At 42.1% G+C, this 14,580-nt stretch overlaps 1 protein-coding gene across 2 annotated transcripts in view; it reads left to right on the top strand.

The window, feature by feature from the left end:
- The first annotated feature begins 3,915 nt into the window (after positions 1-3,915).
- Positions 3,916-14,580, top strand: part of kctd12b (potassium channel tetramerisation domain containing 12b) — a 33,447-nt gene continuing 22,782 nt past the window's right edge. Inside the window, exons 1-2 of one of the 2 annotated variants that reach the window (XM_079507779.1) lie at positions 3,916-5,572; positions 8,859-8,990. In XM_079507779.1, the coding sequence (XP_079363905.1) occupies positions 4,729-5,572; positions 8,859-8,908 (894 nt within the window). In that variant the 5' untranslated portion in view covers positions 3,916-4,728 and the 3' untranslated portion in view covers positions 8,909-8,990. Of the gene's footprint in view, positions 5,573-8,858; positions 8,991-14,580 lie in introns of those variants that run through there. The other variant, XM_079507778.1, reaches the window with a different exon arrangement.

Here is a 14,580-nt window from a genome sequence, read left to right as displayed (position 1 = left end):
CACAACAATGACAACATATAATGGAAGTGACGTCAGATCTTGTACACACAGCAAAACAAAAAGGAGCAGTGCACCACCCTGTGGCACCAACCGGCACTGCATACTGACTGTTACAAGCTTCACAGATGAGGCAGCAGTGTGCACGTTTGTCTAGTACCAGGGTTTCATTCTGTGGCTGTACCTCAGTCAAGGGACTGGTGTCTGGTGTGTGTGTACGGTGTAGTGCCAGCAGGCCCGGCAGCAAGCATATCCAAGATAAAGACAATAAGGAAGTAAAAATAGGTCAATAGTAAGCATGAAATAATACAATATGAAGGACTAATCAGAAATTGATCATAAAAAAGTCACTCTCATTAAGATTGAAGTTAAATTTAACCTAGGAGATTCATGTGCAAGCCACTGAGGAGACCTGACCGTTGGATTTGAATTTAGGGAAAAGGGAGGAAGCCTCTGCATGTAAATTACTGACCTAGCAGTGTGTTGCTGGGAGATATAATTATACATGTCGAAAAAATCTACCAAAGATTGTGTGGCTTGAGATGATTGCGGGTAGAATGATTCAGAAGCTGTTTTGGTGTGTGCATTCCATTTTCCTTTTTTCATAACAAATAAATATGAACAACACAAATACAACACTGCTCACTATTCCATTGGAATTAATATACTCCAACCTGCTTCTGGTACAGAAATTACATCACCTCTGATAGCACACTATTATTAGAAATAGTTTTCTTAAATTATGGATCGTTTAATTTCAGCAATATTTCATATATTATGGTTTCTTAAATATTTTTCTTTCTATTCCCATTGGTTTTTCTAAGTGTTTATTTACCCCTGGGCCACCGACACAGGACTGGGATTCGAACATTGAATTTATGGACGTACAAAAGTAGCTCTTTTTGCTGTCCTGGGCTGACATTCTAGTGCTCAAGAAAGGGTAGAGTAGAGCCTATTTTGCTAGCGTTGCATATTTCATTGAAGGGAATAATAAATGGAGCTCTTATGCTGCATTGTCCTGACAGTGAATGGCACCCCGCCCCATTACTGTAGCTTCACATGCTATGGAAAAAGTAGGCCTATAGTCAGATTTTGATATAAATTGTATTAAAATTAAAGCAGCGGTTCTAAAACGTTTACGTGTGAAGGACCCCACAATTGTATAACAGGTTTCTGCTTGACAGCAGCCCCAAATTGTGCTCAGGTGCAGTACTTGAGTAAATGTAGCCTTGGTGTGTACTAGGGCTATATCTTGCGACAACCCTTATCCCTAAACTTATTTGCCATTTTTGTACTATTTAAAAAAACCTTTTAAAATAGTTCAAATAGCTGTTCTACAAGCTCACAATGTGTAGATGTAGATCGGCTAGTTGAACTATTTTAAAATTATTTTCAAAATCGTAAAAAATGGCAAATTAGTTTAGGGATAAGGGATAAGGGTGGCACAAGATGGAGCCCTGTGCTGTGGGCAGCCTGCATGGAGCCACTTCCAGACTGGCGGTGACAGGAGACCAGTGGAACCCCACTGGGGAAATCACGGACAGATTTCTTTAGGAAACAGGCAGAATGGGGCCTCTTGATGGCACTGAGAAGACAGACACACACACACACACACACACACACACACACACACACACACACACACACACACACACACACACAATGGAATGTGAATCCACGTTATCAGTCTGGCTGACGCCAGGCTAAGGGTCCAGGTACAGCACGTGTGTAAGTGTAAGGGAGTTGTGTGTCACAGTAGTTTGGGTCAGAACGACACTGTGTTCGATTAGAGCAGCCGATAATGAGTCGGAGGCTGTCGAGATGAAGCTGTGAATGGCTCAGACAGATCTCACTGTGAACTAGAACGTACCCGCTGCTCTCAGACAGGTTCAGTGTGACCTGTAACAGTCCCCGCTGCTTTGGCAGGTCCGTTCATTAAAACGGATAGAGTTGGTGTCAAAGTCTTTTCGCCACTTTGAGTGGTTGCTAACTTGCTATTACTATATATGAAGACATCAGCATTGTAGGTGAGTACCACAGACAAAAAACAGTCTAAGTCCAAATTTCATTCTGATCCCTCCACGAAAAGGCCTCGTTGTCCTGACCCCTTATCTATCATTTATACATTATGGATCAATAGTGTGGACTTAGACTGTTTTTTTACTATCTAACTATATTATATTATACTAACTATATCTCTAATCCCTAAATCTAACTTGTGAAAATCCTTTTTTAACCATAAAACAATCATTTGTCTTGTGAGGAGTGAGGAAAATGGTCCCCACAATGTCTATTTCTCATATTCTACAATACTTTTGACATTTGGTCCTCACAAGGAATACCAGAAGCGTCAAGTATAGTAGGCTCCGACACGAGCACGCACGCACGCACGCGCACACGCACGCGCACGCACACGCACACGCACACGCACACACACACACACACACACACACACACACACACACACACACACACATTCTGATAAACTTATAAACCTGCCTCTTTATTGGGATGCACCATTAGGCCTATTGAAATATTGCATTGTTGGCCCATATCCCAACATAAATAGCTTGAATGTAGTGTTTTTATTTAAAAATGTTCCAACTCTTTTGAAAGCTTCTCCAGAACACACTGATATAATTTGTAGCCTTCATCATCACAAAAGGCTTTTTCAGGCTTTTTTAAATTTATTTTTCAACATAATTATTATAAAATATTTATCTGCTAAAACCGATATATTATTTTACAGTGATAGTGATATATTAGTTTAAGGCCAATATTACACACAGTACATTAGGCCTACAGTAGCAATAACAATAAATGTATAGTTGCAATGCTCAGTTCACACAGGTGTGATATTTTTCAATTTTATACAAACACACAACAGCAGTGACAAGACACATGAAACAGAAGTATGAAAATAATTGGCATAAGAGGCGTGTGGCATGTACGTCAGCTTTAGTTTACTAGTTACTTTGCAGGTTTATTATTATTAGGCTATACTTTGCAGATATATATTTGTAATAACTATTAATAGCCCTATTTTATACTTCGGCTGATCTACAAACTCAAGCTTGTAGATCAGCTATAAATAAAAATAAAAACATTTTAGTAGACTACTTTATTGGTGCTCTAATATAATATTGTGATGCTAATGGTTTGTACTTTTACAAAAAAATATTATTATTTTTTAAATACAGTCCAACTTGTAACGGAGTATTTTTGTTTTTTCACATGTATAGTTTTACTTTTCCACCACTGGTTCGCACCATAGACAGGCTTGAATAATCCATGGTGCGTAAATATTAATCACTAGATGGCGCTGTTACCCCATAATACAACAGTAGGCCGCTCTGAAGTAAATAGTATACATTTTAAAATAAATGCACATTCTACACACAATTTTGCAACATTGATGTTGAACTCTTAAGAAATAATTTAAAAGAATTCCCGGTTCAGATTTCCAATACAAATTAACCAAATAAAGTAATTTCATTGTAGGCGTTAATTTGAAGTTAAATAGGCTACTGTAGTCCATCCATTGGTTCCCCTCAATGGTTTGTAACAATCTTATACAATTCACACTTGAATTTATTGATTATAGGCCTATAGGCACTGATTATAGCCAGGCAGGCTAGTAGGCTGCATTGGGGAGATAAAAAAAACAACCAATAATATTAAGGTTAATTTAAATATACTTATCAACGGGGGGCCCTTGAAATTAAAAAGGTTGAGCAATGAGCATCAAGAGTCAAATGAAAGCGTGGAAAAACAAAAAAAACAAAACACTTTATAGTTACAGAGCTATTGGATGGCCTCTGTAATAGCTAGGCAGGCCGCGTCATCCGCGGGTAGGTGTGGTTTAGCTTTAAAGCAGATTAATATTACAGTGAGCTCCATAAACGGTGCAGCTTCACTTACAGTCTGACATTCTCACAGGACAGAACGGAACAGAACACAACACAACAGGGCGGTCGGGCTGCATGTAGGCAGCTATAAGCTGCAGCTCTCTGCTGGTTGATACAATGAATGATGGAGAAGTGGCATGTCGGCTTATCCTTGTTCCTCAGCACTCACTACATCGCAACATGCCTCTTCTGCCTCTACCTCCTCGAAAACTATGGAGATGGAATCATGGGACAGCTTGAATATTGAACTCGGGCCACCCGACCCAGTTTTTTGCGCCGAGACGACCAAGCGAAAATGAGTGAAAGAAGAAGCCGTTGTTGTTGTTGTGGACCGTTAATGACCGTGCGTGTCCAGGTAGTACAAGTCGGATTTAAATTTCGGGATATTATCGCTGCTAAATAGCCTATACGCGTAAAGAAGCCACATGGAACCGGTTTCCATTCTCTGTAATGTGAACTTCTCCGCTATGTTTTAATCGTTGTGAACAGCTATTAGTTAGAATAGATGGCTTCGTAGCACCTTAACACTGGCTTATTATACATGCTTGGTGTGAGCGTGGAAGGCTGCCTTTGCGCAAAATATAGAGCACCGCATTTTAGACGCTTCGTTTACTAGTGACAGTGTGTTCTTCCGAGTGCATCTGGATCTTCGAGCTTTATCCTGACAAAAACACACCTCACTGACACTTCACTTTTTTTTCCCGAATCCATATTAGGCTAATTGGGCTATACTGCACTGTAGTGCAATTTGAACTCGAACCTTTACAGAGGTGACAAAGAAAGGGTTTCAGTTCCCTCATCCTTGGCAAGGACTCAAGCCACCATGGCTTTACCAGATAGTAGCATAGCCGCAGAGGAGGCAGCCTTCCCAGAGATTATAGAGCTTAATGTCGGCGGCCAGGTGTACATCACTCGCTATTCCACACTCACAAGCGTGCCGGACTCCCTGCTGGGGGAGATGTTCACCCGAAAGTCCAGCAAAGGACTGGCCCGGGACACGAAGGGGCGCTTCTTTGTGGACCGAGACGGCTTCCTGTTCCGGTACATCCTGGACTACATGCGTGACCAACAGCTGGTCCTGCCGGACCACTTCCCGGAGCGAGGACGTCTGCAGCGGGAGGCTGAGTTCTTCAACCTGCCGTTGCTGGTCAAGCAGCTGGTGCCCAAAATCAGCAAACAGAACTCTCTGGGCGATGAGGGCTGCCAGAGCGACACGGAGGACTCTTCGCCGTCGGTCGACAACACCCGCACCCTCGGGTCCCTCGGTGCGGCTGCCGCCGCCTGTGCCAGCCTGGCGCCTGGCAGCACAGATGGCAAGCGAGCTGGCTTCATCACGATCGGCTACCGCGGCTCGTACACCCTGGGTCGCGACAGCCAGACCGATGCCAAATTCCGGCGCGTGGCACGCATCATGGTGTGCGGAAAGACCGCCCTGGCCAAAGAGGTGTTCGGGGAGACCCTGAACGAGAGCCGAGACCCTGACCGGCCGCCGGAGCGCTACACGTCCCGCTACTATCTCAAGTTCACCTTCCTGGAGCAGGCGTTCGACAAGCTGGCGGACGCGGGCTTTCACATGGTGGCGTGCAACTCTACGGGAACCTGCGCCTTTGCCCACGAGCAGACAGACGACAAGATCTGGACCAGCTACACCGAATATGTGTTCTACCGTGAGTGAGACCTCATCACCTTTGCTCTCCTGGCCTATCCCCCCCCCCCCCACACCCCCCCGTCTTTCTTCCATGTGCCCCCCACCTCTCCCCCGAATCTCCAACTCCACTCCAGTCCACGATCCTCCAGCCATCCTCGATCCCAGCACCAGTAGATGCACCATACCGCAGAGATGATCCATCCCCACATCTCTTCCTACAGAGTCCGGATCTTCTTTGACTCTATCCTCTGCATTTTGGGAGACCCCCCCCAAACCCCTCCCCACTCCTCTCCCCCAGCTGATCCATGCTGTCCCTGTTCCTCAGCCAGCTCCAAACCCTCGACCAGTAGACCTTCTGACTGCTCCAACCCCTCATCCAATGCCTACAGAGATCCATTCCTTCTAATCAACGACTCCTAATATCTGCTGTACATAGCGTATAATATTATTGCAATACGCCTTGGTGAAGCACAATGCTGTATCTACTTTTTTCTGGAATTGAGCCCTGATGTGTCAATAGAAGTGGTTCTCAAACGGACTCCCCAAATTCATGCATTTGGCCGTGGAGCCCATCCGGAAATATTTTGTGCAACAAACCTCCATACAAGATTTGCATTGTTAAAATGATTTAATAACTTTTCAAATCTTTCACATTTTGTTTTCTTCCAAGATTTAAAAAAGAAATAGCCGACCTAGAAGCTCAGTGTGAGCTTGTGGATTGGCTATTTTCAAACAGCTGATGTACAGTATATGGTTAAAGTGGTTAACTGTAATTTAGGGTTTTTTATGCTATATCAACTAATCTTTCTGACCCCAAGGACCCCTGGGGGTCTCCAGACTCCACTTTGAGAACACTGCTCTATATTAATACAGAACTAGCCCCATAGGGCCTCATAGAACGGGCTTTAATCAGTGGCCATGGTGTACAATAATACTGTAGTACTGTACTGTTCTCTCCTCAAGCACATTCAGACTCTCTCCTGCTCTCGTCTGAACTAAATTACCAAATAATTGGACGTCTTATCAGCCTTGAGGGATGTGAACAGCAGCGCCGCACAAGAAAGAAATGTCACGTGGAAAATATAATTTCCTTAAGGTTTTTATTTAAAAAACATGTCTAGCGCCAGAGTGGCTGGGAACGGGGCCCGTAGTTTTGACTGTGTATAAATGATAATTGTCATCTTGAATTATGCTTTTTGTTCATCCCCCTCATCCCCTCATAAAAAGGATAATATAGCCACATGGATGAAGGAAAAAGCACAGTGAACTCTTTGTTGTGAAGGGAAAAGACTGTGGCACCGAAAGACAGTTCTCTCTCTGCTGGTGAAATGTAGGACAAGTCCGCTTGTACTGTAGGTGCGTGTGGAATTTCCTGTTAATACAGATGTTGGCCGCGTGTCAAACAAAAGCGAACAAAACGCCGGAGCTGGAAAAGCGCTGAAAACGCTCAAATGTCAAGATTTCTTGATAACTGAATGGAGGGGGGGAGAAAAAAACCCAACAAGGTCGCAGAGGCAGAAGATGAAGTGTGTTTATTGATTGTGCAAAGGAGCTTTCAGAATTCTACACAGTAGAAATCCTGTGTACATGTACAGTACATCAGCTTTTTTGCTGTGTAGGCTACTACTCGCCCACGCCTAAGAGGGCAGAGAAGATTAAAGGTGTGCTATCGCTGGCAACCAACTCTTCACTGTTATTCCCTCTTTATGCTCGTTTAGCTTAATTGCTCATGAAAATGTTTTTACAGTGAAGTGTTTATTTGGAAGAGCCCTATCTGGCCCCAGAGCCCATTCTAAATGCTATGGTTGCCGCACCTTTTCTCCCCCCCCCCCCCCCCCCCCCCCCCCCCCCCGCTACCACAGAGTGTTTTTGTAAACGACGACGCTATTCATAATATTCATTTTATTATTGCAGATTAAGCTGTTGCATATTTGATGATAGCTCTCACTTAGTGTAAGTGAATACCCATGAGGCTTTGCGCCGGCCCATAGCCGAAGCGACATGTTTGCCCTAAGCTGTAGGTTGTCGCGAGGGTCGTTTCCGAGTCGACAAGACGTAAATGATAGTTGTTAAAGAAACAGTACTGTCATTTTTTCAAGTACTGCCTCAGGACAAGTTGTGCGTGCACCTCAGGTACCTCAGGTTCAAAAGGTTCACGGCGAATCCACCTGACAACTTCACATCAGCACCATGCCAGAATGTGAAAATACAGTTTGAGAAGTCTACATAACCTAGGGTGGCAACAGTTAATCGAACAAATCCGAATCAGAATTAGTTTTATTGGTTTGAAATAAAAAAATAAAATAAAAATTGTAATAAGAATAGCCTATCTACAAGCTCTACGGCTATTTTTGTGTTACACTGTTGTAGGATAAAGTATTAAATAGGGCTAAAGTGGTTAAACGGACTTCTCTGTCTATCGATAGAATAATCACCAATAAAATAAATAAAATAATAAAACCTATTATGGCCTATATGTAATGTTAGGGGACTGACTATCAAATTGTCGCTGTCGGGCAGAAAACTACATACCGGTATGTCTAAAAGGCAATGAAAAAAACTAAAACAAAAAAAGTGTTCCAATGTAGTTGTTGTTTTTTGTCACAAGCTCTTGTTATTGTTAATATACTTTTCATTTAGTGATGCACCGAATATTCGTCCGCAGAAAATATTCGGCAGAAAATATTCGGCAGAAAATGGCTAAAAATGCATTTTCTGCCTATTCGGTTTCGGCCCGAATAGGCAGAATATATATCACCGAATAGTGTATGCAATTAATGCATTCAAAAGAGCTGAATAAATGTACCCATAATAGTGATTATTATTTAAGTTCAGTTTTGCCATAATCATTTATTTTGCCATAAATCAGGTAGCTTTAAGGTACGGCCATGACAGCAATGGTAAGAAAAAAGATATATAATATTAATCATATTCGGATATTCGGTTTTCGGCAAACTGTTTCCTATATTCGGTATTTGGTTTCGGCCAAGAATTTCCTTTCGGTGCATCTCTATTTTCATTGGTTCCATATTATAAAACCCACACATTCGCTTAAAAGAAATCTAAAAAATAGCAGATCTACAAGCTCACACTGCATGGTGAGCTTGTAGGTCACCTACTTTCCTACCTTTGTGCGACACCAAGTAGGGTATTACTTTATGGACTGCGACTGCGGTGAAACACAAGTGCTCATTGGGTTGAGATGCTGACAGGCCTGGCTGTGTAGTGCAAGATTTCATTTGAGCGGAGGTGTCCGGTCGTATAGCGAAGGCAGCAATGATAAATGTGTCATTCTGTGTTTCTAGAATTGGACGGTGAGACGCACCAATACGTTCAGCCGACTCGCCGCAGATAAACTCTGACAATAGAAAAATGTTTGTTTGAAATAAAAAGGTGAAGTGACTTGTCCAATAAAAAGTTATTTTATTTCTATTCTACTTTTTATTCTCCTTTCGTGATTACTGTCTGCCTGTGATAACAAGTACTTTAGTAGTATTTGAGCACACTCATATATATTAATACTGTACTTGAATGCAACAAAAAAGCACATCCATATTAAAAATATACATTCTTCACTTGGGCAAAAGCTCCTTGTGACACCGCTATAAGTTTATCAAACTTGAACTTAAACCCATTAAGACCTGAGACTGATTCTACATATGCAAGCATGCCTTCTAAAGCAGTAGAAACCTTTTTGTGTTAAGGCTGCGGACCACCATTTGAAAATATTTTGTGCCAGGAACCCCAGAAAAGAAAATTTGTTTAAAAAAATGCAAAATTAGTCAAAGATTTTCAAATACTTTCCACAACACAAAATTATTCAACTTTTGTTCTGCTTGTATCTGCTGTTTTTGAATAGCCAACGCTAATTCTAAAATAACAGTTGCTTTCCCGGTTTTAATGGGTTAAGTCAAGTAGTTCTCAAAGTGGAATCTGGGGGACCCCCAGGGGTCCTTGAGGAGGGTCCGTATTGATAGTTAGGAACCCTTGCAGCTCTGTAACTCTGAGAGTGTGCAAATGGAACCAAATGGACCCGTCACCATTTGTACACTCAGGATGGCGTGGAATAATAATGTGCAAAGTACTGGGGTACTGGAGTACTTGAAATTAAAAGTTTGAGAAGCGCTGCTTCATTGGTCCATGGGGACTAACCCATAAAAAGGGACTGTCCTTGAACAACAAGCTGTTCCTCATATTAATGATCAAAGATCAGCCTGCAGGGACTCCTCTGCTCACCTTCTATTGTCTGCCTTTTTATGCTCCTTTCATTCTTTGTCCCATTTTTTTTTTTAAATCTGCCGATTTACTAAATCAGTGGTTCTCAAACTTTTTTTGTTTCATGCCAAGGACCCCCAAAACGTATCTGTATTTGGCTGCAGAACACCATCTGAAAGGATTTGGGTGCCATAAGAAAAGATTTGTGCTGTTTTTTTCGTAAGTAGAAGATCTACAGTGCGAATATTCCACAGAAATAGCTGATATACAAGCTCGTAACTTGTAGATCGGCCATTTTCTGCAAAGATTTGGTGTAGAGGGACTATAGCATAGAGCTCTGGGGAACCCTGGTCAGCTTTAAGCGGTTAAGTAGAATATACAAAGACAAAGGTTTTAATGATCTACTTAGTAGATCATTAAAACCCTCATATGTTTGTGTGTTGTTGCTAATAATCTCTCTAATTAGTCTGGAGAGCACACCCAAATCAAGTAGTAGATTGAGCCAAAAACATTCAATAAAGGATTTGTATCACGTACGGCTTCAAGTACACGTTTGCGTCTGATGTAAACGAGGAGGTTGTTGTTGTAGCCTATGTTGTTTAAGGACTGTCACAATCTTAGGTGCGACTCACACGTGCACAACAGATTGATGTATGCTTGTTGTATGAGATGTATAGCTGATGCAAGCTCGCAATGCATTTCCAATGGGAGTCACATGGTTTGACACAACATTTGTGTTGTATGAGGGGGAGGGGGGCAGTCGAAACACAGCCGAAAGCCATACAACACAAATGTTGTGTCAAACCATGTGACTCCCATTGGAAATGCATTGCGAGCTTGCATCAGCTATACATCTCATACAACAAGCATGCATCAATGTTGTATGCTAGATGTAAAGGTGTGAGTCGGGCCTTACTCTGAAAACACAGGCAGGCAGGCATGCAGAGTGAGAGTGGATGTTATCATTCTTATCAGAAATAGACCAGCAATCACTGTTGTATGTGAGCCGGTTCCATACAATGTTTTGAATCAAATATGACTCAGTCAAGTCTATATAATAATGTCTCCTTGCCAGTGGGAAGAGGCCGTCTGAGAATCAGATGATCCCTGGTCCACCCCCCTGACCCCAGTCTGTGTGTCTCTGAGCAAGACAGTATAGAGGTATAGTCAGTAGAAAACATTAAGGCCAGTCTTTCTCAAACTTATATTTGAATATTTTTTTATTGATGTATCTATTATTAACAAGCATTGTGTACAAAACAGAAGATGCACATTTTAGTTTACAGACCTAAAGGTCCATGTGGTTCCATTTGTACATTTGTAGACATCAGTAGAAGAAAGTAAAGTCTGAGGAAAACTGTAACGTATTCAAGTAAAGTGTTCCAGGTTGGCGGACCAGAGCCAACCATAGGACATGTGAAAAACACGCCGGCTACCTAGAGAGAGCTCCCAACGAGAGTATTTAGCACAAACATGAAGAGAGAGGTAGGGAATGTAGCCACCGGTATCTGTACTACTGCTGTCTGTGCGTACATGCCACTGCGAGGTTCTCTGAGATGCGACATTCAACATGAGAGGAGTAGAAAATACAGCCCGATAAGAAACGGTAGTGGCTGCATGCAGGTGGTGACAGAGGTGCAGCTAGCCAGTGACAAAGTGCTGCTTCACATCTCTGCAGCAGTGCTGGATAAAGAACCCAAGTCCAGTGCTTGAGTCAAACAACTATAATATAGATCAAGTAAAGTAATAATAGTGAAACTACTGCCCTCATACCAGAGGGCAGTATTTCCGGGAAAATATTGTACTTTTACCCCACTCCAATTATTTGAAAACTTATTTCAATTATTAGTTATAAGTTACTTTATATAATTTGATTATTATTACAAAACACATACGCTTCAGCCCTATATATTTCGGCCAATTGAAAATAGCAGGACTTCAGGGGAGATTATAAGGGGGTAAAACAGCTCCCCTCTGCAGGCTAATTATGACATGGCTTTCCAAGACTGCTAGAACATTTTTGGGGGAGTCAACAAACACCATGAACCATGTAGTCTGCAGACTGCCACAGAGGCTAAGCTGTCCACATGAATTCCAAGTTAGTGAGTTGTCAGATACCAAGTATTTATATGAATCTGAGACCTGTGAGATGGCTGAATCGTGAATGACCAAAATCACGATTCATAAGTCATATTTTCAAAAAACACCTCCTTAAAACAATGGTCAAATTAATTTAATGTATTAATTTTATTTATAATATAAAAAATGAATGAATAAATGTAATGTAAATGTACCAAGTCTGTGTGAACGTCTATGTCTGTAATTCACGTAACTCGAGAACTGTTTGCCCCACCGACTTCAAATTCGACACATGCGTTCCACCCCACCACAGGGGGTGCAGTGCCCCGTGCCTAGTCGGTCTGACCCACGGTTGTCCAGAACCGCCCCAAAAAGGCCTCTGCCCGGGCTCTGGACAAGATAAAGATAAAGAAAACTTTATTGTCCATTAAATTGACATAAAATGGAAATTCGTCTTTGGCACACCGGCAGTCAGTTACAACAATAAAACATTACAAAAAATACACAGGTGCATTAAAATACTATATAAAAATGCATTCACATTAACACAACAACAGTGATCATGAGCAGTGGCGATTAGACAATTTAAACATTTTCTTATTTAAAATGTCCACAGCAGTTGGCACAAACAAAGTTTTGTAACCCTTCTTTTTTGCAAATTTTGCCCTAAGCCTCCTGCCCGATGGCAACAAGTCAAATTCAGACTAGTGAAGAGGATGGGTAGAATCATTGTAAATCTGAATAGCTTTTTTGGTTATGGAGCGGTTGTATATGTCCTGAAGTTGCAATTGTTTGTCTCCAATGATCTTACTTGCCTGGTTGACTACCTGGGTGAGCTTGTTTTTATCTCTAACTGAGAGATTCCCAAACCAGGACACGATGTTAAAAGTGAGAACACTCTCAGTGAGTGATCTATAGACCATGGTATGGCATTAAAACTTCTCAGTTTCCTGAGAAGATAAAGCCGCTGCCTTGCTTTTTTGTAGATGTTATCTGCATTGGTCTGAAAGGTGAGTTTATTGTCTATGGTCGTTCCCAGATATTTAAAGTCACTGACCTGCTCCACTTCCTCCCCACTCATAGTAACAGGCCTAAAGATGGACCCTGAGCCCTCTGCTCTTGACCCCCCTCCCAAGCACAGCTCCTTGGTCTTAGTGACATTAATGTGCTGGGAGTAAGAGGGACTGGAAACGTCCTGTAGGCAGGCAACCAGGGCCATGTCGTCAGCGTACTTTATGAGAGAGAAGACTTTGTTGTTGTATTTCAACTCATTTGTGTATAGGGAGAATAACAGAGGGGATAAAACACACCCCTGTGGCACGCCAGTGTTTAGGACCAGGCAGTCAGACAGAGTGTTATTAATACAGACTCGCAGGGCCCCTGACCAGTGTCCATATACATGGAGCTGGCCTGTTCTGACATCACAACACTTATATTTGGGCATGCCTGACACAGAACTCCATATATAGGAATAAAGGGACACAGAGAGACAGATACAGAAATCTCCATATATGGGCATAAAAAGGACACAGACAAATAGATCAATCAATGAGTTTGTCCTTTTTGAAACAGATTACATTTATTTCATGAATCTTTTCCTCTTCATATTTTTATGGTCATATATTAGACTTTGTCTGGCACAGGCGTTAATGCCGGTTAATTCCGCACAAAGGATTTGGTGATTGGTACGTCAGCCGCGACAAAAACACTATAATGAGGTGAAGAATTTTGAGCTCTGTACCTGGAGGAAGCAGTCCGGCCCATGTGACATGATGCACCACATGGCAACCGTCTCAGCCAATCACAATGCAACTACCCCCCCCCCCCCACACACACACACACACACAAACACACACACAGTTGGTTCCCAGCCAGGTAGGTCAGTGTTTCCCCTGACAGAGGAAAGCATAATGAAACGCATGCAGGAAATGATGGGCGACACAGGAAAATAAAGTGTCAAACGAGACGAAGAGCAGCTCATCTCTCTCTGGGCGGCCGGGCCAGAGCGTATATGTATGGCTCCACTGCCAGAACTATAGTGTAAGGGAACAATGCCGTAAAACGTATTTCACACTGTTCTGGATTTGTTTCCACATGTTAGGTTTCCAAAACACTGGTGGTTTTTGGAAGAATTAATTAAAGGACCACTTCACCACTTTTCAACCTATCTTCATATAATTGGTCCTCACCAATGTTCATGATAAAATAGCACAATTGTGTGTGTCTCTCTCTCTCTCTCTCTCTCTCTCTCTCTCTCTCTCTCTCTCTCTCTATATATATATATATATATATATATATATATATATATATTATATATATAATAATAATAATAATATATATTATTATATATTATTATATATTATTATATATTATATTTTTGCGTGGCACCGGCACCAGCACACATATTTAGATTTGTATTACAGTGAGAGCGATGGCTTCCATTATCGTATTGCAACTTTTCAGGAATAGAAAGCCTGCAGTTTCTATTAGCTTGGCTTCCCCATCGATGATGATGCCACTGGAAGCGTGTTTGCACGACCACGCATAGGCCTATGCGTGTGTGTGCACGCCTGTGAGCGTGTGTGTTTTAGCTGAGTTTTCAATCTGTGTTTGCACTCATTCTTGTGCTCTGTACTTGCGATTGGAAGGTAATTTTTGACAGGGGTTTGTGTGTGTGTGTGTGTGTGTGTGTGCGTGCGTGTGTGCGCTTGAGGGGTTTGTGTGGCAGCGCTA

The sequence above is a fragment of the Electrona antarctica genome (genome assembly GCF_951216825.1).
Source record: "Electrona antarctica genome assembly, chromosome: 1".
Taxonomy (NCBI): Eukaryota; Metazoa; Chordata; class Actinopteri; order Myctophiformes; family Myctophidae; genus Electrona; species Electrona antarctica.
The sequence above is the reverse complement of the archived record's forward strand: the minus strand, read 5'-3'. Positions and strand labels throughout refer to the sequence as shown.